Source organism: Pholcus phalangioides, unplaced genomic scaffold (genome assembly GCF_987345545.1).
Source record: "Pholcus phalangioides strain wild (caught in Gottingen) unplaced genomic scaffold, Ppha-v1.0 ptg000011l_1, whole genome shotgun sequence".
Lineage (NCBI taxonomy): Eukaryota > Metazoa > Arthropoda > Arachnida > Araneae > Pholcidae > Pholcus > Pholcus phalangioides.
In genome coordinates, this window is record NW_028301604.1 from 52,920,110 (window position 1) to 52,946,181 (window position 26,072).

At 34.2% G+C, this 26,072-nt stretch overlaps 1 protein-coding gene across 8 annotated transcripts in view; it reads right to left on the minus strand.

The window, feature by feature from the left end:
* LOC149080555 (kinesin light chain-like) overlaps nt 1-26,072 on the minus strand; it is a 172,264-nt gene that overhangs the window by 72,150 nt on the left and 74,042 nt on the right. For all 8 annotated transcript variants that reach the window (XM_089239669.1, XM_089239663.1, XM_089239662.1 and 5 more), the window contains exons 9-12: nt 14,756-14,855; nt 13,941-14,061; nt 9,977-10,085; nt 2,235-2,405 (exon numbers count right to left, since the gene is read on the minus strand). In XM_089239669.1, coding sequence (XP_089095795.1) covers nt 2,235-2,405; nt 9,977-10,085; nt 13,941-14,061; nt 14,756-14,855 — 501 coding nt within the window. The remainder of the gene's footprint in view (nt 1-2,234; nt 2,406-9,976; nt 10,086-13,940; nt 14,062-14,755; nt 14,856-26,072) is intronic.

The window sequence follows — 26,072 nt, forward strand, 5'->3', positions numbered from 1 at the left end:
GATCCGATATAATGCCAAATTCGCTCTAGTGCCAAAATTCTTTGTGACAGATGGTGGTGTTCAATTGGAGTTCGAATTTATTTTTTATTTTAATGTCCTTTAGGTTATTTTAATTTCTGTTAATGTTTCTCATTCTCCTATTTTTCAAGTATAGTTAAATTGTTTCTTATCTAGATTTAACATTATTGTTAGTTTGCCCCGACTTTGATTAATGTTGTGTAGGGGTTGCGATGGAAGGTTTCGTTGGTCTGGTGGATAGTAGCTGATAGTTTCAAGTGTAAGGTTTGTTTAAAGATAACAAGATTGGAGCTCGAGGTCAAAGTGTTATGGGAGAGAGTTAAGGTTCTGGAGGGCCTGGGTATAATAGGACCACCAGTTGACGAAGAAGTAATCTCCACGAACAATGACAGTTCAGAGGGGGGAAATGGGTGGTTTTAGATGAGGTGGGGGCAGTGGTGGTGTAATTACCAGGGATTATATGGCTAGAAAAGTGGAGAACAGGGTGTGTAGGGATTTTGAGAGTTTCAAGAGCTGTTGTCGTTCTGGGGAAAAGATTAGCTCCCTGGGAAGAAAATCTTGGGAGTGTGGGAACGAACCAAGTAGGAGCAAATATTAGTAGAGGGTCTTTGACACAGCACTAGGACTTACTATCATCTGCTTGGGAGGGGAGGGGGGTTCAGAGGTGGCAGTGATTTCAATATGGCTAAGGGGTAGTTGGGGGTGTAGGAGTGAGAGCCACTACTTCAACTTACGCCTGATGGGCATATGTTTCTCATTTGGAGTCCTGTTCTGGGAGCTCCCCACATTTACCAATACGTGACTCGTTGGGATGGGATTCAGGTTTTTTACTCCCAGACCATGTAGACGGGAATGCGGGTTAGTTATTTTTAATAATAACAATACAGATGAGGAATTACTCCCCTCTGACTTGGATGGTTTCTCGATTGACACTAAATCACAGGTTAAAATGTGTGATAATAAATGCCAGGAGATTGGGTAATAAGAAAGATTTTTTAGAAACTATGATAGTTGTAGAGGGCCTGGATCTTATAGCCATTACAGAATCTTGGGAATCACCATCAATTGGTAAGGGACAATTTTAGGTTATGTTGTCGCAGAGAGTTTTTCTCTAATAGGGTTGTTAATAAATGCAATAGCTTACTCTCCCGGGGGTAGTAAATTCTAACACAATTATATAACACGTTTAAAAAGAAATACAATAAACATGTTGGGGCAAATCGAGAAGCTATCCATACTAACAATAAGACAACCATAAATATATTTTATGGGAGTAGTATAATATTTTACTATGTATATATATATATTGTTTCTAGTTTTTGTAACTGCATTTGAGTTGCTGTATTTTAGAAATATATGACATCCATATTTGTTATGGGCACCTTTTTGTCAGCCACCTCATTGGGCATTTTGCCTGTTGTGGTATTTGTATTAGTTATTTCTTTGAGCTTTTCATTTTGTTTGAAGAAATGTCTGAAAATGACTCAAAAGCCCACAATGAATATGGCAGGAGCTATTTTGGCCTGAGGGCCCAAACAAACTGCTTGTCCATATGTATATGAAGTGTTTTCCTGAATGGTATTGTGTTCTGAGGGTGTGTTTTGCATTAAAACTCTATGACTCAACTCAAGTGAGGAGGGAATGTTGATTTTGTTTTTCTTATCAGCTTGTTTTTTTTCCTTTTGACAATCATGAGTATAGCAAGCAACAACTTTCACCATTCACACACTTTGTCAAGAACTGTGCACGCACAATTCAACTAAAAGTTATGGAAATAGATGGGAAAAGAAAGAGGAAAAATTCTCACTTTAGAAGATTAATTTACTATTACCAATCAATTAAATATCATCAAGTGAAAGAGCATTTGCAGTTTTTGTTACTAACGATTATGTAAAATAGATTTTCTTCCAGTTGTACATTACACAGGCATGTCTTCATCATTTTATCAAAACAAAACCTCATTTATTTATTTATCATGATCAATAATGTCTAGCATATTGCATAGTATGGAGGAAATGTGCATAGTATAATATTGCATCTGATTATAGTCTTTTACACTTGAAAAAGTCTTAAAAATGCTACCCTCAGTTATAACGACACCTCAGTTATAAGTAGACAAAATTCTGCAAAATCTTTGATGTGGTTATAAACAGAGTTTGACTGTATATCACCAAACTTACCATTCATTCATTCATACCGAGCACAACCAAACTTACCAAATCACTTGATCCTTTTTCAGAATTCATACTATCTATAGACTCTAATGAACTTCTTTGACTGCTATTCATGGAGGATTGCATTGGCCTTTCCCTAGATAGGCCTATTGCTATGAATTCTGTACAGGCCGAATACTCTGTGACAGATCGACCTTGACCTTTCGGAAAGACCTAAAATAGAGCATATTCATAAGGATAATAGAGTTGGCAATGTTATTTTTACAATATCAAAAGTTTTGGTAATTTTTAATTGACTTTTTACAAATTTTCAAATGACAAAAAAAAATCATTGATAAGAGATAACCAGTTTGTTTTTATGTTAATAATTTCAGTTGTTTGTGATATATGTTGTAATGTATTTCTTATATAAACAGTATATATAGCTTTCATACACCTCTAAATCTGAAAATATAGAGTTGAAATAATAGGAAAGCTCAAAATAAAACCCTCAAGTTCAAATGAAGTAAAATAATACCTACAGTAATATGTTTAAGGATGAATAGTTTTTAATATAATCTGCACTTTATCCGCCCTACTATACAACCCAGTGTATTGCCATGCAAAGAATTGACTACCAATTAACCTAAGAAAAAAGTGGTGGCTGTTTCAAATAATGTTTTTGCACAACTTGGGTTACCAGATTTAGAAACCCCACAACATACATGCCAATCTTGGAACCAAGCCTCTCTGTGGTGACAATGCTCATTGCCTAGGAGGGGGGGGGGGAGGGAATCATCCAAAAAATAAAAAAATTGAAAAAGTTGCCCAAATTTTTTTTCATGGCTTTTTTTAAAATTCAAATAAATTTCCTTCAACTTTAGAAGAATATTATGAATGAATGACATTCTATATAAACTAGGCAGTAATAACTGGCACTGACAGAGATTTCTTTTACTGGGAGCATTAAAAAAGTGAAATCTTGCAGGGCCGTAGCGTGCCTGCTCGGGGCCCCAGAGCAGTCTCTTTCTTGGGACACTATGATTATTATGCAAAATAAGTGTATATTTTTGTGAGACCCACATTTGGCTTGGGGCCCTGGGACAATGCCCTGGCTGTCCCAGCCTAGTTAAGTGCCTGAAACCTTGATAGGAACCAAGGTAACAAAAGTAGACATTCCAAAAGTTATTGTTGCTGGACAGTTTTTGGACCCCATCAGGCATTTTCCCAACTCTGATGAACTTTAAGTCCTATTGTTTAAGTTGGGACATGTTTGGTACAAATACAAAATTTGGGATGAAATATTGTAGATTTGTATAGAGAATATACACACAGAAAATCAATTTTATATACATAGATGTTGAGTTTTTCGTTTTGCAATGCCATCTGTGAGTGAAATTTGAACTTTCTTTTATTTATCAAAAAGAACTCTAGGCCAAGATAAGTTATCTTAGTTCAAACCGCACCTTTATATGTCAACTGGTTGATTTGTTATTAACTTGATATTTATTCTTTGGAGATGCTATCTTTGCATGACGTCATTTTGTACTTGACAGGATAATGGAATAATAAGAAATCCTTGAACAAAAGAAATTTCTGAAAAAAAAAGATTACCATAGTGTTTTTCACGATTCACCGTAGTTCCATATTTTGTAGTAGAAATCTGTAGTAGTTTGCAAGTATGCAAAAATAAGAATTTGCACATGTATTGGCACACCCTTGCAACTAACTGGAAAAAAACCTCCACAATAGTTTTCCAACCGAAATATTATGACTATATTTTTCAGTCTTCGAGCTATGGTTACCATACATCCTCATTTTTATGTAATTTTGAGTGTTCTGGTACATTTTTTAAACTTCACCCTTTTGTCCTCATTTCAGGGTTCCAGAATTGGTAGTATTTTCTTTCTAGGGGAAAAAAAGAATGGCACTGAAATAAATCTCTCCATCAGTGTGTTTGTATATCTCTCTCTCCCCCCCCCCCCCCACATATTTAGACATTTCAACCAATTACCTTCAAAATTTTCAGAAGAAAAGAAAATACCTTTTATGCTATATCAGTCAATTTCTATGTTAAATGCAAAATATTTAAAATGCTTTTTGAAGGTTAGTTACTTGAAATTTCTTTGAAAGTGATACCTTATGCCACCCAAACGTGGTGGCTGAACAAAGTCCGAACGAAGTTTGGCCTACAGGAGTAGTCACTGATAAAGTATTCGGAAACGGTTTTTTGCGTATATATTACATATATACTCGAAAATATATATTTTGGAATGTACATTGTACTGTGGTATTCATTTAAAAAAAAATTTAATATTCTGAGTTGAGGTATTGTGACAAAAGCAAAATCACATCTATGGTTATAGCTGTAAGAATTTTACTACGTTCCCTCTTATGTCTTATTTGCATGCACATATGTTAGCGATTGGACGAAACGTTTTCTGTGCTAATGCATTGTTGAACTATCTGTCATTTCACTTCCATCGTGTGTTGCTGCAGGATATTTTGCTTACAGTCGTATTTCAGCACAGATTTTTTAAATTCTCGATGGTGTTAAATAGCTTCTGTTAGGCCGAGGCCAAGTAACTTCAAACACTTCGGAATTTACTTTTCTGGTGATTTTAATTTTGCACTTTTGTGACTTTTTTTAAAATTCAGTAGTATGAGTTTACCGATCATTCAATTCTGTGTAGATTATTTCAATTTATTACCTGCATTTTGGATTATTTCACGTGTATGTGCAATGACTCATGTGACAATCACGTGTATGTCATGTGACTGCATCTTCTTCTGTGATGGTGAAGTTTCTTCAATGGGCATTTGCTATGGTGAACAGGACGAGCGGTTTGGAATTAGTTTGAAATAATTATAAAAATGGCATCTGCATGTTGCACTTATGGCTGTTCTGAAGCACAAGTCAAAGGAAGACTCTTAATGTTTCACAGGTGTTTATCAAGTTTATTATCATTACATGTTTTCAATAAATATAAGGTATTAAAACTTGTGATTGCAAAGTAAGTTCATATAAGCTCCTGTTTTCTTACATGATGAGTGGTTAGATCCTGCATATTTTTCAATAACATTTGTCTTAACTTATGAGGCTATTAATAATTAGTAGGGCTAGGATTTTTATGACCTAAAAACCAACAGAACATGCTGCATAAAAAATGCATTTATGCCCTAAAAATCTTTAAGTATGCCGTGAATATGAAAATATGTCTTAAATTCTGAAAATCATGAAAAATACCTTAAAATTAATGAAAAATCATGAAAAATGCTCTATCGTGTAAAAATCATGAAATAGTGAAATACGCAAAATTATAAAAAAATATGCAAAGTCATAGAAATCCGAGCTCTAATAATTAGTCAAATAACTACACATTTTTGAAGTTATATCTGAAATTAGTTACAATTTGATCTTTTTGCTTGAATGCTGGCTGATGTTTCTCTTGGCGACGGAATTTTTTGCCAAATGTGATTTGTTCTTTGATGACTGAAATAGCCATCACCGTTAAATTCGGAACCGAGACTCGACAGACCAGGCAACGTGTTTCCAGTCCTCAACAGTCCAATGTCGGTGTTGTTGGGCCTAGGCGAGGCGTAAAGCTTTGTGTCATGCAGTCATCAAGGGTACACGAGTGGGCCTTCGGCTCCGAAAGCCCATATCGATGTTGTTTCGTTGAATGGTTCGCATGCTGACACTTGTTGATGGCCCAGCATTGAAATCTGCAGCAATTTTGCGGAAGGGTTGCATGTCTATCACGTTTAATGATTCTCGTCAGTCGTCGTTGGTCCCGTTCTTGCAGGATCTTTTTCCGGCCGCAGCGATGTCATAGATTTAATTTTTTACCGGATTCCCGATATTCACGGTACACTCGTGAAATGGTTGTATGTGAAAATCCAAATTTCATCGCTACCTCGGAGATGCTATGTCCCATCTCTCGTGCACCGACTACAACACCACGTTCAAACTCACTTAAATCTCGATAACCTGCCATTGTAGCAGCAGTAACCGATCTAACAACTATGCCAGACACTTGTTGTGTTATATAGCCGTTGTCGACCGCAGCGCCGTACTCTGATTGGTTCCATATCTCTTTATTTGCATACGCATGCCTGTACCAGTTTTTTTGGCTCTTCAGTTTATACATATATATATATATATATTATTGTTCAAAACATATTTGTTGTGTCAATGTATTTTATTAGCTAAATAGGGGTTTGATCTCTATTTTTGCCAGTTTCAGAAGAAAATTCATCAAATCAGGGTCCAACTATAAGTACAGTAGTCTCAAAAATCTAAAGTGAATCTTTATAAAAGATTTATCGCCGCCTGACAGTCCACCAGTTAGGAAACTAGCTTCTGACTGTGCAGGTCTGGGTTCGAATCCCGGTTCGGGCATGGATGTCTACTAACACTAATAAATTCCCTGGACAGATCGTAAAGATCTCTTTGGAATATGCGATGATCACATTATTATTTTTTTTTAAAGTAAATAATATATAGGAATTATCATTCTTATATATTCTATAAAGAAACCTCGGATAACTGAAAACTTCGATTAGCCCAAAAACAATGAAAAACAGTACTCAGAAAGGGGTGGGACCTCCAAAATGTATTTTATCGTAAATATAGTAAAAAATTTAAAAAACATTAAGTCCATACCATGCCACCACGCTGGAGCCCTGTCAGCCCCTAACTTGTGTAGTGGATTTACTCACAAGGGCGTGATTTACTAACATGGGCATTGTAATTGAAGATAATGTTGAAAAGGAACTTTTTCTCATTTAATGAAATATAATTGTTCAAGTTTGTTTTCTTTGGACCTACCAATTCAGACTTAATATTCATGACTTTGTTCTTATAATTCTATGGCTTAATTTGCTACAGATTAAGGCTAACACAACCCATGGCCCCTTTATAAGGCAGATTTATATGGGCTCATGCTTCAGCAGCCCGATATGAATATTATTTTGTTTTTTACATTGTAAATTCACTTTAATGAGGCTTATGAAAAATTCTAGCTTAGGAATACATACTGCTTTAGTCCTTGTCAAGACCCTCTTAAAATGAAATTAGTCACATTTGTAGGACAATTAAACAAGACATGTTATTGGCAAAAACAGAAATATAGCAGTTTTGCAAAAGAATTTTGCAAAATTCCAGCAACTTGGATTATTTGGAAACCTCCTGAGATTCAAATTATTGAGATTTTACTGTGTTATTCATAAAGTGCAGTGATGCAACAACTTTATCACAGTGACAACTACAAATCAAAATATTGGTCAGGTGGTAAAAGAATGACCACGTGGCTCTATGAAAACTTTGACAAAGCAAGCCTTGAATTGATTAATGCAATTCAGAATAATAAATTTCATCATCAAGAGGCGCCGTCTCAGATATTCGAAGGTTGAAAATCCTGGATCACCATTCTACTCAATTTTTAGATTCTCTAGAACAAACCATACTGTTGTCCACTCCACTCCTTCAGCTCCTCTGTTAACATTCTTCTTGGTCTTTCTCTCTTCTTGTATCCTCTCGTGTATTCTTCTACTATCAGTGTAATGTCCTCTCCTGCAGATCCTCTTAGGATGTGTTCAGCATACTTCCACTTCCTTACCACAGCATTTCTTATCCGAGTGTCAAGATTTCCAGTTCTTCTGATTTCTTCATTGGTGATTTTGTCAGTCCCTTTAACATTCTTCTGTAGCACCAAACACCAAATGAGTTGATCTTTCTTTTGATTTACTTGTTCTATGTTCAGGTTTCGCATGTATACAGTAGGATTCGCCATACATAGCATCTAAATCATAAATTTAGATGAAGATAAATGCAGTAACAGTGGTAGTGATAAAACAGAAAAAAACCAACACAAAATAAAATAATTTTTGAAACTTTGAGGTGAAGTCTGCAAATAGAAGAGAATGTTCCTGATTATATATTAATAATTCACTTTTCAAATATAAAAATTAATTTTTGTGTTGGTGTGTTTCATCCCAAATTTCCAAATGCATCCAATCCAATACATATTTGTTTGAAATCATTGAAAGTCTGGTTACAATCTTCTTTTAACCGGTCATCTGGCCAATTAATTTCTCTGAATGCTACCAGCAGTGCCCCCCCCCCTTTTGAAGATACATGTGCCTTTTCCCTTTTCTTGGAAGTTTGAAGCTATTAAAATATTTTTTTAATTGAATTTTTTATAAAACATCAAAACTGAGTTTATCATGTTCTTTGCTATACATTTAAAGTCATCATAGAAAAAATAATAATAAAAGTAATTATTTACAGTTCTAAATAAAAAAAATGTAAATAGAATATTTCTCCTTGTCTGTTACTAGATAAGAGGTAGAAAACTTTTTTTTAATGTTTTCTAAGTTTTATTCTAGTATTCAGTTTGTGTGTGATACATTCCAAAACATGGAACTGGGCACAAACCAACACCGCAATCAGGGCACCAATATTTGGTTCCTTTTCATTTTTTAGCTTTAGAGCACACAACAAACCTTTTATAAGAGAGCTTTTTGTTATCATCATCATCAGTCAGCCATCATCATTGTCAAAACAACAACCAAAATGCTAAAAATTAATTTAAATGGATCAAATAGAAAAGTGCATTTATATACATGTTTTATGTGGTAGAAAGTGTCAAATAGTCCATGTGATGTACTACTTTACAAAAAATATAAACATTGGGGAATGTGTTGAACGTAATATGACACCCCATTGGGGGTGGGGTAGGTTCATGGTATGTCCTGTGACTGTAAGAAATGCTGCTGATGAATTTATGTTGATCCATAGCAGCTGAACTTTTGCTAAAAGATATACGAGTAATAAAACAGATGCATCTTCGCAAAAGAATACAAAATCAAATAAAAAAGCACTTGGGGATGCAGCCTTGCAGAGCATAATGAAGATAATAGTAATAATAATCTCACACCTTGAAAAGTAATTGTTGAACTCCGTCTAGTGGTGAGATAATAAAGTAGAAGGATGGCTGTACAGGTGGCAGCAGCTCTATGACAAATTATTTTGTGATATCCATGTGATAATGACTGAAAAATCAGCGTGACAGCATTTGCCATCATAGGCACCACAGTTACGTATGGCCATGCTTAATTACAGAATAACATTACTGAAGTTTTACAAATTTCAGTAATATTATTCTGTCATTTGAAATTTACAATAAATCATTCACATTTTTTTCCTATTAGTGAAACAATGGTGAGTGTCCCTTATTACAGAGCATGGAATAATCCACCTGCACAGTATGTAAACACCAGTTTTTTTTTTACTGATGTACAGCAATATAGGTCAGGTAGAAAATTTAGAGGGAAGGTAAAAGTAGGTTATAATGGGTTAATATAGTACATATGTGTTCCTTTTTTTTCTAATACGTTTGAAATACGCTAACTTCTATAAAAATTACTTTTCTGATTTCTAAATGATGAATTTTGTGATAGAATGGAATAATTACATAATACAGAGACTAAGCTTTATATCTCTTAGCTCTGAGTTTATTCCAACCATATAACAACACACTCTAGACTACTTATTACTCAATCTATCAAGTAAAGAGGAAAGTTACTATAGCCATTTCTTTCAAAGTAGAAATACAATATAATATTGTTTTGAAGAAATGCATGATAAAATTTCTAGGTCAACAATACACAAAATGCATTAAAAAATCATATATATCCACCAGTCTTTAATTAAAAAACTACAAAGTCAGGATATAATATGTAAGAATTAAGATTTACAAAAATATTATCATAACTGCTAATATAAAATAATATATACATACATCTTTTCTAACCCTCAGAGCACAATCTTCTAGAGTGTCTGCAGCTTCATACTTCCCTTGCTTTCTGTACAGAGCTCCCAGATTTTTCAGAGTGGTGGCAACTGTTGGACTAAATAAATATGTCATCAAACTATAGAAGTATACTAAATTATAATTTATCAACTATATAAAACTCATTTCAGTTACGAAGTAAATATTTCAGCTCTACTCTTGAAAAAATACAATCAAATATATCTAAAATCTTCATATATTGAGATTAGTCTCTCTACTAAGAAAAAATATTTAGCTTACTTTGCACAGCAATTTAACAAAATTGAAGGAATAAAGCTGAAAGCCCAGAGAACTGATCACGCGCTATAAGATGCTTAAAAAAATATGGTATGTACGTGAGGAAAAAGAAAATAAACATTTGTGTTGAGTATCTTCTCTTAAACTACAATGCAATATACAAGAATCTCTCCGAAAATTACAAATGCACAGTTCTATTTTCCTCTTGAAAACGAACAGTGGTTTCAACATTAATGAAAATGAAAAAGCTCTTATCTAAAATATTTCTTGGATACAGGATACTACAATGATATTGCTCATTGTATACAGAAAGGAAGACAAAACCACCTGTCATTTCATAGACATATTCAATCAAAAGAAAATAGACAAAATCATTAGATGTCTTCAACCTCGTACAAAAACTGACTCTGATGGAATTTCAACTTCTTTTTTGAAACATATCAATCAAACAATTTTGAGATGTTTCTTTCCAGGGTTGTTTGGTTTAAACCAAGTATATAAATCGAAATATAATTTTTTCTTTTGAAAAATATCATATTGGTTCATTATTAGCCACAATGTTCCATTCTTTCATTTTCTATTCTTAGGGCACATTCTGATGACATATCTTTAAATGATGCAAGATGGTATAAGTGGTTTTTTTCAAAAAAATCTCATGAAAGTGGCCTGAATATAAATTTTCTTTCATATTAAGTATCTTAGTTGCTGAAAATTATGTACAGTATCAAAATTTCTCAGTCTTACTGCATTTTCTAACTTTGCACAACCTTCTGATGCTCAAATGATCTGATAAGCAAATTCATGAATGGGGATTGCATCACACATATGTGTGGTGTATTATCTCTCACAGGTTTCTTTTTCTCTTCTTTTTTTTCACTGTCATGCAAAGCGCAAATGGTCTTATAATTCATAGACACCAGCAGCTCCTAAAGGACGAAGACCAGTGTACCAGTAGTTGTGCATTACCTCATACACATTTTCATTTCATAGGAAGCAGCACACCTTGTACTGCATATCACCACCAGGCTTAATATTGATTTTTTTTTTTACCTATTTTAACATTACCCCCAGTTAATCAAGGTTCTACTGTACAGTAGTAAAATCCCAAAATTGGCCAGTTCTTATAAATTCCTAGGAATATGGACTGGGTCACCATGTTCGGTTAGAATGTACAGTACTGAGTGATTTATGAAAAATAATCAGCTATATACAGGGTGATTATAATTAAAGTTCTGATTCGAAAACACAAATAATCACTGCTGGTCAGAATGACTTGAAAATTTGTATGGATCCATTGCATGAAGCAGTAGAATTTTCTTTGCAAAATTACGCAAAGCTGTATACCAATAAGTAACATAAAATGAATCATCCATAATTTAAAGCCTAGCAGGAAACGGAAGAAGAAAACTTCATATGCAAATCAAAGTTCATGATGTCAAAAACCAGAAAAAGGAGATAAGGGCAGAAATCGGGATGTTGCAGAAACGTCTGTTTTACTGCCGTAACTGTGAAATTCGATTGCGCAGTATTTTTTTTTGAGACAAGGTGACTTGAGGATGTCTCAACAACGTGATTTACCGGAATCCATGGCATGGCGTGTTATAGGCAGACTGGAATCCCGGCAAACACAACGTAGTGTCGCGGACGCTGTTGGAGTCGCCAGAAGTGTTGCAAGGCTGTGGAATCGATTCTAAGAAACAGGAAATGTTAGACATCGACCAGGGCAAGGTCGGCCACGCTCCACATTGGAGATTCCTTTGTTTTCCAGGATGATAATGCCCAACCGCATAGAGCTCGTCTGGTGGAGAACATGCTTGAAGCTGAAACAATACAGCGTATGGAATGGCCAGCGTGCTCTCCTGACCTGAATCCAATCGAGCATGTTTGGGACATGCCCGGACGACGCATTGCTGCGCGACCAAGGCCGCCTGTTACTGTCTGAGACTTGCAGATTGCACTTCTTGAGGAGTGGAACAGTATTCCCCAAAGTCTGATCGATAACCTCATCGCATCCATGGCAAAGAGGTGTGCAGCAGTCTTAGCTGTTCGAGGAGACCACACACCCTATTAAAACTCATGCATCATGTCTAAACAGTACTTTTTTTTATCGTTTACATGTAACCAAATTGTTGCCCTAAATCATATTTTCCATATTTTCAAAGAATTAAAGCTTAATTCCAAATTTTTTTACGTCTTTTTTCTGTATTGCGCATTGATACGCGTGTACTATCCATTGTATGCCAATACGTGGCTGTCTCGCACGGTTGTCTTCAATTTTTTGCTTGCTCCCCTAATTGTTTTGAGCAGTGTATATAAGTAGATGATGCTGCACTTGGCCAGCGGTATAATTTATTTTGCACAATCACATCATTTTGGTACTTCAACAGCATCAGTGTGTGTGAATAGCAGGGCTGGACAAATCCCAGATGCCAGGGCAACTAGAAAATTAGGTGTGGCAAAGAAAATTTTATATGCATCATTGCTAAAATGAAGTGTAAGTATGAGACAATTTTTTTTTTGATTTCGTAATGATGTGTCTTCGAACATGAGAATGGATCATAAAGTCCCAGAAAAGTAAAAAAAACATTACTCGGGACTGTTTTTCTTAGGGAAAAACATGCTTTGCTCATAATGAATTTGGCTGGCGCCTAATATTTTTTCGATTTGTCCGGCCCTAGTGGACAGCAACTTTTATCAAGATGCACATTACAACATCAGTGATATTCCAAAAACAATAGAAAACAATGGTCAACTCAAATAATCAAAAACAAAAACACAGCAGCAAGGATTACAAGCCTTGTCAAATATATACACGCCAACAAAAAACCAAAAATCTGTCCACCAGATTTATAAAATACTTTTTTTTAAGTTTTGTAAAAATAAGGGAAAAACAGAAATAGATAAACACAACAACACAAATCATATCTACATGACTGCCACTACTAATACATAACCATCACATGTGCAAGATATAGCATGTACTAACAGGACCTAAACAAGAATTTTTCCCGTAACAATGGTGTAAATGTGATAACCACAAGTCCCATTTAAACTAATCTCACATTGCTCACCAAAATAGGTTTAGAGAGAGACGACTCAGCCTGGCAGTTATATATATGTATATTTCTCTTTCCTCTATTCAAGTTCATGCATTTCATGTCCACAACACACGTGTGTACTCATATTGTACACACTATATATACACTATCATATTGTACACACTATGGTGAACAAATTTTGTTCACCATATCCAGAGGTTAGTCTCTCTCACAAGTCAGTTTCACTATAATAGAAGTTGACATTAGCAGCAGCGCAGAAAAAAAACTTTAAAAGCATGTATGTATTAAAAATGAGAGAAGCGCTGTTCTTTTGATATAAGAATTACTTGTTCCCTCAAAGCAGAATGTTTTGCACTGTCCTGCAATGATCCCTCAGCTGACTGGAAATGTTCTGCAGTAAAAATAATCATAAGTGTTTTCTACACCTTTCTTAAAATGCTTGCAGATTGTTCTGCGATGTACATCACAAATTTCAGAATATTTTGCTTTGGGGCTCTGCTCTACCCATATGGCTAGAAGCCAGATAAAGTTTCACAATAGATGTGATAAAATATTTGTCACAAACTTGAAGCAAAGAAAAAAAGCCACATAAAGAGGGAAATAAAGTATTTGTATACCTGTCTACCTTAGCAGCTTTGTGCCATCCACCATATTCGCCATATGGTGCATAATTTGCTTTCATGTTATACTTATTTTCTTCTCTTTCTTCAGCTACTTGCCAAATTGGTTTATTCTCAGCTAAAAGAAATATTATATTTCCTAGTTTATTTGCATATTGTGGAGCTTATTTAACTACAGAGTAAAAAATTAAAATGCAATATTAAGAACTTTATTTCATGATATCCATAGTTCAAAAATACATAACATATATAAGACTTGAATGCTATGCACATTCACTATGAAACATACTTGTCAGCACAGTACAAATAACATAAAGTAAATATTGCAAAACTCAACCTTTTGATAAAAACTGAAAAGAACTCAGTGATAATGAAATTTCTCTGCTGAAATTAAAAATCAATAATTGCCTATCACTATCAATATAAGTATTTCCATTAAAAAAACTTTCCTCGCCAAACCATTTCAGATCCCAATATCACCTGCAGTAGAAGGTTCGTGGTTCATGTAGTGTCAGTAACAATTCCATCTGTCAAAGTAGTAAAACCTGAATTTTATTTCACCAAAACTACTCATCCATCTGACACGTGTAAATTCTAGCCCGGAATATTTTAAGGTGTTGCAGAAGTTTTAGCTTACGGTGCATTTTATAGAGTATAACTTTTTCGCTTTTCTCTATCTGATAGCTTATAATGTCTTAAAATTCAGAAAAAAAAGCAATAGTTTAACTGAAATTCAGATTTTAAACATAAAAATGCAATGAAAGAAAACATGTAAAAAATGTAACTAAACTCATTGATTCAAAAATATATACCATCAATGCTGCCAAATTCTCTTTCGTGTGCTCTTGTGAGGACTTGCTTATACAATATTTCAGCTTCTTTATATTTCCCTTGCTTCAGGTAAGCTGATGCCTAAGAACATCAATGCTGCTGAATTAAGGTTTTGAAGAAGATATATCCATCAAAATTCTTGATCAAGTAATTGAAAAAACTGTCATATCTCTAGTACAAAGAAAATGCAGAGGGGGAAATCACAGAACAGGTTAGGCATATAGCTATTAATATTACTACCTCTGGAAAAAGTGTGTTTGATAATATGGAAAAACACTAGCAGCAATATGTTTAAAACTGGAAAAAATGAAATAAAAATATATTTTTCTCTCAGTAAAACTTTTTGATGAAAATAGTTACTCTAAATGCAAAATAAATTTAAAAACTCATAAATTTATTACAATGTGACCTTGAACATCAGTTTAAGAATTGGCAAAAAAATGATTATGTTTTAAACAAATATGTGGGTTCAAAGTATGTAAATTAAATAATGTTTGCACTGTTGCAGAGTAACTAGACTAGAGATGTAAAATTCTCGAGAATAACCTTTCGGAAAATATTCTTCAGAATATTCTCATCGAGGAGAATATTTGAGAATATTCTCTGCTAGGACTACTATTATAAATAACTTCACAATATTCTTATAAGTCCTTGATGAGAAAATATTCTCCTCTTATTTATAATATATAGTTACATATAATATCCTTGAGAATATTCTCTGGAAGGACTACTTTCATAAATTACTGGGGAATATTCTTACAGAAAATAATAAGAATTATTCTGAAGTTATTAATAATAGTCCTTCCAGAGAATATTCTCCTCGATGATAATATTCTTCAGTTACCAAAATCTTTCCAGAGAGTATTATATGTAAGAAGAATATATGTAATAACATGTATTATAATAAATAATCTCAATAAATAACTTGAGAATAATAATTATTATTATTGATAAGAATATTCTCTAGTAATTTATAATAGTTGTCCTTTGAGAGAATATTCTCCAGAGAATGTCCCTGTCTCTCTTCCCGTCAAGAAGATGGGTATATTGAACTTTGTAGACCACAATATTAAAGTTTGAAAGCAAGAAAATTAAACCAACAGGGCTGAATTACACGACTTTTAAAGAAATGTGAGTGATATAGAATTTAAGTGTATGTGCATTGAAAAAACAACAGTTCTGTATCTTCTTAGCATGAAGGTGATTGCATAATTACTCCTTTATCAACCAACTTTGATTTGTTGTGAACTTATTTCTGAAAATTTATCTAATTTTAAAATAATTTTTTAATGTTTTAATTTTATGGTTTCTAAAATCTTCGTAACCAAACTTTTAAAACCTCTCATCATGACCTGGAGAATATTCTCGAACTAAAAGTTGTCATTAGGGAGTGATTATACCAAAAATTGTTTTGTTGTAAATGTTTCAGGTAATAAAAACTGATTTATATTTCACAATATAAACAAAATTGGTAAAAAAATTTAAATTATTTAAAAGAAAAATGAATATTCTCGATTATTCTCCAATTTTTACATCCAGCTCATTCTTCGAAGAATATTCTCACCTCACATCTCTAAACTAGACAATGTAGAAAAAATTAATGCAACAGAGTTTTAACTTTTACTGAAGCGCTAAGAGATGGCTTCAAAAAGATATCTTTCTGATGACCTCAGAAGCTGGTAATTTGCATGTTGGAATGTTGGAAGACAGGGTTTCTCAGAAGTTTTAATGGTAAAACTGTCAATTGTGATCCTAATTGTAATTTGGATGAAGTGGACTGCCCAAGTTGAGCGAGAAAACTGCCAGCATATTTGACAGACTATGAACTACAGGAAAAATGTTATAATTTATACAAAAATTGCCACCTTTTCAAGACAAATAAAACTTAATTGGTCGACGCGTTTCGGCTCTTCAATGGCGAGCCGTCATCAGGACCTTGTGTTCAGAATTCACACGAATTAGTCGTGGAGGGGTGATGTTTACGTCTGGTCGTCCAGAAAGTTCGCCTTTGTATTTGCTGCATCCGAGTGGTCTTTGGATGTGAATTGGGGAGCCATCTGTTGCAAAGTGTTGAAAATTTTGTCTCGACTGAGGTTAATAAAACTTGTCCAGGCTGACGAAATAGGTGGCATGTTTCTTCCATCATTAACGAGGAAATTCTGGCATGTTCTGATGAAGTATCCCTCGAGAAAATTCAGTTTGGAATTATGTGTTGCTTTTTTAAAAACTGAAGCTTTATCAAAATCAAAATTATGTGAAAGTTGCCAACAGTGTTGGGCAATAGCCGAACTACCCGTCTGTCTCCTCTCAATCATTGTCTCAATTATTATTGAAGAGCCGAAATGCGCCGACCATTCGACCAATTAAATTTTATTTGTCTTGAAAACGTGGCAATTTTTGTATAAATTAAAACCAAGCAAAGTTTCTAATTTTTGTGATAAAAATATTATAATTTCTGATTTCAAAGCAATTTGTGTGTGTGTGCACACTTAATTTAGTATTTTTGTTCTACTTATGCATTAATGTATTGTTTCATTTTTGCATTTAAGTAGTGTTTGACTTATGCATCTATTGCTTTACCATTGTATTGCATTACTTTCACATCCAATGTATTGTGAATAAGGACATTCATGCATGCCAGTATGGCCGAACTGTAAGAACAACTACACGAACATTTGTGAGGTGTTTTGCCAGCGATGTGTAGCAATGGAGATTGTTTTGTTGATGTTGTTTGCGCGTAAAGACGTCATGTGCAATGTGAAAGATGCTTGATGTTTTGTATCATTTTCTTATATTAAAAAATCCTAATTAAAATACATCTTCAACATCACACTTAATCATTTGAGTATAGATAAAAACATCTGTTGTATTCTTTTCATAACAGATAGGTGTTTAAAATGTTCTTTTTCACCATATGTGTAATGTTGATTTCTGTTATTAAATTATCTAGATCAGCAGTTCTCGCCCTTTTTTGACTCGCGGAGCCCTATCCAGTATATAATTTCTATTGCAGAGCCCTGTTTGACTCGAGGAGTCCTTTTTTGTACATAATTTTTATGGCAGAACCTTCTAGGTCTCTTTTATTTATTTATCCATCAAATTTACTGATTTATATTATTTTTCTCGAGTCGCAGTGGAGCCCCTGGGAGGTGCACATGGAGCCATCGGGCTCCGCGGAACACCGGTTGAGAACCCCTGATCTAGATAATCACTGATACTTGAAACAATACCCTTATTGTGCATGACATTAGAATATATCTAGCAATAGAAATACTAAATTGTAGGACTAAAATGTCCTATTAATTTAGCATATTGCTGATTGTATATGAAGCTCACGAAACTCATATAACTTATACTTAGAGAAAAAAATAAAAATAACTAAGTTTGACTGTGATATGGTATATTTACTACCATTTATGAAGCAATGGTTTTCCAATTGAAGCTGTATCTAAATGTGCAAAAGAATGCTTTGGGTTTCAAATCCTGCCAGATCTGCTTTGATTTAAAATACTCTTTAAAACTCTTGTGTTTATGCAACCTGAGCTAAGCAATTTTGGGTGAGAATAAAAATGAGTTTAATTAGTATATTAATAGATGCTGCATGAGAATTTTTATATAGAATAAGATTTTGTGCAGATACAAAAATTTAAAATATTAAAAAATAGATCTTTTCTCAATAATTAGAATTCAAAATATTAAACATTTTAATCTACATAAGCGTTTTGTTATTTAACATATCTATCAGGTTAAAAAACATTTTGACAACACTGAACAAAAGTAATGAGTAGTTTAGATAAATATACCATAAAATTATATTTTATTTGTTCTAGACTCTTTTTATGTTGAAAAATTTTAATTTCAAATTAAAATTACTTTCAGTTTCAATTATTGTAATAATTTAATAGTTTTAAAAAAAAAAAATTGTAATAATCCAAAAAAGTAAGTTTTTCATCATTATATACCTACTGTGTTCAAAATATTATCCAAAAGCATTCATTTAGATTTTTGATGGTTAAACCAGTGTTTCTCAAACTTATTCAGCCCATCGCCCCTTTTCAAATTAAAATTTTCTCATCGCCTCCCTGGAAGTGACGTTAAAAACTCTCATAAAAAATTAAAAGACGCAGTGACAAATTTTCTATTTTTTACATCAATATGCTTTCCTGCAACAGGGTAGTATAAGAAGGGTTAAAAATTTGAAAGCAATCAAAAAATTACATAAAACTTCATTACAAATATAAAAAAATTAAATTTGTGAATTGTAAAATTATAATCCACAAAACATAAGCACATATTTACATTGATTGCGGTCAACGTAATATTCGCTTCACACTTGAAAAATATCTATTAATAATGAAAATTCAAAAGAAACAGACAACGACAAATAGCAGTCCTAATGAGAAGGGTGCATCGGATGTTATCGTCATTATTCACCACCACCTATAAAACAAGGCATCCGCGCGAAGCTTGTGACATCAATGAAGAAGGCCATTTCTCCTATTGCCATTGGATATACTGCAAGAAAAGGTAAAGATACCACATGCATTGGCCTGCTATATCCAATAGCAACAGGTGAAATGACCTTCTTCAGTGACGTGACGAGTTTTGTGTAGAGGACTTGTTCTATAGGTGGTGTTTCAGTTACTGCTTGACTATCTTACTAAGCAGCATCCACAAATCCCCTCTATTGGATATTTGTAGTTCATTTTGATTTTTGTCAAAAGATTTGTGACTGCATTGAAACAGCTCTCATCTGAAAAATTCTGTGCAACATTAAAACCTGTCAATAACGGACACTCACAGGACCAAAAATTTTCTCAGCTAACAAGGATTGTATGTTAATGGATAATAAAATAATCACTTGCATATCTGGAGTCCTGTTGATGTAATTAAAGAAGTGTCAGGTAACGGGAGGTGTCCGCTAACGGGGAGTGTCCATAATGGGAGGTTCCACAGGAGATCCCATAAAGTTTAGGTACAGTATTTGCTTTTGCAATCAGAACAATTTATAGCCATCTTCAAATTTGAACTTCAGACCCTTTTAATGCTATTTCTGTCAATTTTTCTTGTAAATATGATTATTGTTACTGTTAAGAATTGAAAAAAATATTGAAATTTGATATTTTTATTCTTTTAATCACCTTTCCATCTTATTGTCAACTGCACCTCACACATTCCTGAAACAATTTAAACCACATTTAACATGTGTTATCCTCTTCTTATGAAATCGCATACCCGGAAATTTTATTTTACACGAAATTATTTATTCCCACCAACGCATATTGGACTTGAGAATTCTATTTTCACATGTAGAAATTTCACATAAAGTAAAGTGGTTATGAGTTGAGTTTCGGTGAGTGCATAAACTTTCATTGATTATAAAACTCAGTCAATCCTTATTACTAAAGTTAAAGCTAAGCCACTTGAACCTGCTCAATTTGAAATATTTAAAAAAAAGAAAAAAAAGCAATTGATGCAACATACTCGGTGATAGTGACTGTCTTAGAGATATGCACACATGACTATTCAATCAGAATTAGTGTTGTTGTAATGCGCTTGATACATAATCGTGTTCACTCTTTCTGAAGCATGGGTCGGCAACCAAATTTACCTGTCAATCTGTTGTTGCTTTATTGGCTTTTTCCCTTATCGGATATCGATTCCGATGGAGCACGAATCCCAGCTATCTTGCTGTTTTTTAATCACCGGAATACTGCCAAAAAATTATTTTAGTTTTGTCTTTGAACTGACTACTGGATTTTTACCAATCTCATACGTTTGTAATTAAACAGGTTGACAATTTATAATAGTAATAATCTTATCCCTGGTAAATCAAAGAAGTAACCAACGATGAAGGCAAATAAGGAGGAAAAAGACATGAATTTCTGAAGTGTTTTGACACACAATGGGTGCTGTCTTCAAAGGATGAATACAAAAACTATCAATGCTGACTGAGGACCCCACTTGGGTTGATAACCAAATATTAAGCACATTAAAAAAATACATTGCTTCAAGTCAGACGCCGTGGTTTGAATCAAGTGTGTCATTCATGTGGGCATTCTGACCACGGCCTACTTTTCTCATATATGCAAAATTGGTCACCGTGAGTAAAAAATGTGATACATATAATTCATTTTGATTAGCAACAACACATATAACAAATATATGTTTTTAACTCCAAATGTTCAGCAATAATATTTATGAAAAAAAATCAAAATTTAATCATTCAAATAAATTAGTTATTGAAATTTTCAATCAAGCCGCTTGTGAGACATTTATTTTTGTTTGTGTTATTCTTAGTAAATTCTGAAACTAATTCGATCGAGTATTTTTTTTTATTGTGTTATTTTATTTTCTATTGTTATTTTGGGTGTGAATGGTTCCACAGGAGAAAATGAAGTTTTGCCAAGCAATGTAACAAAATAATGAACAAAAACAGAAGACATCTAATATTTTATTTTGTTAATTTTCTATCCAGGCATTATTCACTAGATAACCAAAATATTTGGACTCACAGAGGCCCAAATTCCTGACTTAGACATGAGGAGGTCCTTGCCTAGGACCTCCTCATGTCTAAGTTGGGCTTTGGCTATCTGTCGTTTATCTTCCAAATCAAGAATGTTCTTATGATATTATTTAGGTCCATATTTTAAGAAAATGAAATTTTGCATAATTTCAAACACAGGATTCTCACTCCTTTATTGACTAAAACTGGCAAGCATCAACAGGGTAAAAATCATTGCAACTGATTATTTTCTTTTACATATAATTCTGAATGAATCTCATTGGATTTGTTTTATATACACATCAGAAATCTTGTTAGATTGCAACGAATTTATACTTTCAGCTCAAACATAAAAAAAAAAATTCAGATGAAATTATACTAATTAAACTTAAAAAAAAAATAGAAAAATTATTTGAGAGAGATATGGTCAATAATATAATTATATATCATTGAGTAATCCTATTAATATACTACCGTAGTTAATAATGAGTTGATTTAGAATTAAGTTGAATTAATCTTAAAAGGTCGTGCAAAAATGCATTATTTTCCTTCAAAAAAAACATACGTGAGTCACCATCAAAGTTTTCAAGTCAAAAAAATAAATTTTTTATTATACCGATGCCTTCACAAGAAGAAAATGCTATCGCACAATGGTGAAGAAGCGTGTGTGTGTGTATTCCTTATCCATATATTCCTCGGAATATTCAGAGAAGAAATGATGCTTGTTTTTGGAGATACAGCTGATGCTCGTTATAGCGACCATTCTATTACAATAACTGGTAGGATAAGTTCCAAATATGTTCCTGGAATGACTATCATATATATTTTACTTATATAACTACCCTCCCAATCAGGCCAGTAGCCAGAAACTTGTTCGGAGTGGACCACTTGTATTTCGGAAGGGGGTTTTTGGAGATACAGCTGATGCTCGTTATAGCAAACATTCTATTACAATAACTGGTAGGATAAGTTCCAAATATGTTCCTGGAACAACTATCATATATATTTTACTTATATAACGACCCTCCCAATCAGGCCAGTAGCCAGAAACTCGTTCAGAGGAGGACCACTTGTATTTCAGAAGGGGGGTGGCAAAGTGATATATCAATAGATTTAGCCATTTGTTCCCCTTTTTTCAGTCATTTTCTCACATTTCGGGTGGGGGGACCACACCACCAAGTCTCCCTCCTCTCGCTACGCCATTGCTCTAAATATAACATCCATTTTCAATGTGACGAAGGGGTCATTATATCGAGCGTCGACTGTAGTACAAAATTTTCTCTTTTATTGCCTATATTGCCATAATCACTGTAGATATGGATAGCATTCTTGATAAGCATGAGTAGATGGTAGCACCAGGTGCTTAAGTCATGAAAATCGGTCGATATAAGAGGATTTAGTAACATCAAAATTTTGAAGGAAAAAATACATTATTGTACTTAAGGTGTGGATTCAACAAACATCTTCTTCCGCATTAGTTTCATTTCCTTTCGGACATCATCAAAATTAAAAATACAAACACAAAGGCAACAACAGGCAAATTGCCCAACGAGGTGGATGAAATTGATCTGTATGTTTCAACCAAAGGATTATCACCCGTTTCTGCACAAACACTTTCGATAAATGACTTTCTAACCCGAAAATTCAACATTTCTCGTCTAATTCATATTTTCGGACTTCCACACAGATGTTATCGTTGGGTTTGAATAATTCATGAACTTGCAAGAATTCATTACGAAATGTTTCCATTACAGCTGTGTTCCACAAAGTGTGCATCGTGGGTCTTGAACGTCACCAATCTCTAGGAGCATCACGACAAGCTGTTGACCATTGATGATTGCGTCTATTCACTAGTGGTTCTAATCATAAAGAATATGCACAATAGCTACTACATTTTTCCTGAAAACCGCAGATAAACCCAGGGTAAAGGGAGCCACGAGTGACAAAAGTTTGACAACCACTACATACGGTGATGATAATGACTGTCATTATGTATAAAAAACAACACAAAATAAGGACATAGCCATAGGTGAAGGAGCAGTGATGCTAAAATCATGCCCCTACCCACCCACATCCTGCTGCATGACTCCGAGACCAGGCTCTTGGCCAGGCCGTCACTGTAGTGAATTTATAACATGGAAAAAAAATGATGGGAATTATCTTGGGCCCCGATACCAGAACTCTGATCCCAGCCCCACCTTTGTGGGGTCATGGCTCCAATAATGACCTATTCATTAGTAAAACCAGTCCCAGGGGGATGTTGGACCTTTTTCCAGATGGTGTTGAAATGTGACAGTAGACTTTATTGATGAATTACAGTGCACCTGAAATGTATAGTGCATAGTCAAGGGGGGGGGGGCACTTTAGCTCTGTTTCCTTACATCACAAAGTTGTTGATTTAATCAGTTTACATAATGATCAATAAAACAGAAATATTAGTATTTATTTAATATATAATATATTTTAATATATTTATTTAATAGCAGTGGGCCATGTTCTGGGTAGAAGGTATCTGTGAATCAAGTATAATTCATTTCTAAAAACATGTTCTATCCAAAAAAAGGTTCATTTACTTTCATTGTCTACTAGTAGGAAAAGCTTGCAAAGAAGCTCATTAGCACTGAGAGTTTAACGTATGGAATTCCACACATGTAATAAATCTAAAACAAATATACAGTTGATCCCACTTATGACGTTTCTCTCATTTACAAATTTTTCCACTTAGTACAACTCATTTTCGTGGTCTTAACAATAAGTAATTCTCATTAAGACTTCCCATTTAAAGTTTTTCCTATTTACGTTTTTTATGACGGTTTTTGAAAAACGTTATAAACAGGATCCACTTTAATTAACAGTTGGCGTCCCACCCCAAAGCAGAATGTGCCAAAATCTGTGACGCATGTCGCAGAACAATTAGCACTACTGCAGAACAGTTCGGAAGAATTTTAAGAAAAAGTGCAAAAAACACCATTACATGTATGGGGATTTTTACCGCAGAACATTTCCAGTCAGCCGAGGGCTCGTCGCAGAACAGTGCTAAACATTCTGCTTTGGGGGTCACACATATATATATATTTACTAATAAATCAATCTATAAATTCCCTTCTGATTGATTTTTCATTTTGTTAAAAAAATCTTAGCACTTTCAATATCTTCTGATCAAATTTAAAGCAAATTAGGCTCTCTTTCTCTTCTCTCAGACACTGTAGTGTGTTCTGTATGCACGTCTCTCAGTTAAATCCTTGACATAACAATATGGTATAAGGCTCCAGAGCACAAGAAGAAGAAAAGCCTCAGGAGACGGGAGGTTACAAAAACAAAAGTGGATATTCGAAAATAAACGGAGAGGGAGAAGGGTGTGTGAAAGCGATCGAGTAGGATCGTTGTCTCATGTTTACGTTCTTATTCTAATTTTTTATTAATAAATTTCTGTTTATGTTTGTCACTATTCAAAGAATATAAGGTCACTACAGACACTTATCTTCTGATTCCCTATTCATACGTTGGTTTTCCTGGTAAAATGATTTTATTTTCCCTCCCTGATGGTCCACCACTCTGATCTGTTGCCATTTAACTGCCACATATTGTCACACCAGAATATGGGAGATATGTGAGATTTGTGTTGGAGAAACTTAACAGTGTGCTTATGTGTGTGTGCGCCCAGCATTTGGAGTGTTTTGTGTTCAGTAGGTGATGCTGTAATGAACTTTGCCATGCTATCGTTACATTCCGAATTCCATTTTTTTTATCTTTCCCCAATATAGGTTTGCCAGACAGATTACAATAATGATATGACAACTATTTCATTTACTCAAAACTTTTATTACAGCGTTAATTTTTAGATTTTACAACAAAACATTTTAAGTCTGCACAACATGCATTGGTAAATTTCCTCTAGAGTGTTAACATTAATATATCACAGATTCGAAACGTTCTCACCCAATCGGTCCATCGATTACACCCTTCGGGATGTCACTGTCACAAGAATGAACAGTTCACTTCTTGATTGATCTGTCCGATCAATCTCCAGGTGAAAGGAAAGCTCCATAGGAACAGCATCACGCATCCAAGGTGATGACGAACCCGACAAATATCCCATCATAGACGAGAGCCGACATCACAGAGACTTGAACACAGTCAGAGTGATTTTTGACTAGAAGATGAAGAGCTTGATCAATGGATCGAATGGTGCCACCCAGATAAATTATCAACTCATGGCTTTCGGAACGAGTTAGGATGAAAACATCACAAGTGAAATGAAATACAACGATCAACGGATCGAACGGTGCCTCGGGACCGTGATAGATTATCAACTCATGGCTTTCCGGAATAAGGTGGGATGAAAAGATCACAGGTGAAATGAAATGTAATGATCAACGTCCAAGGACCAATGTGTCTGTTCACTCCACACTACCGGCATATAAGGGAAAATTCCCCATCTTACTTATTACTGGAATCAATCCATATCGAGATTCGGCGGCACTAGAATCAATGTAAAATTTGACAAATAAATTTGCATATTCACAAGAACTTAGAATAATATTGTACAACTATGGTAGTCGGCATCTGGCAACACAAAAACAATGAACAAAGACCTGGCCAGGGTCCGCAACATTAGGCCTATTTTGGATTGTAAAAACTCATGAAATTATAAACCATGAGATGGTGCTAGGCCCACTGAAGGTGTGACGGTAAAATATTGTAAAAACATAATTATGCTTGCAAAACATTATTTCTCAATGCAAAATATTGCCATCATAATCTCTAACTTTGATGATGACCCTGCATGGTTT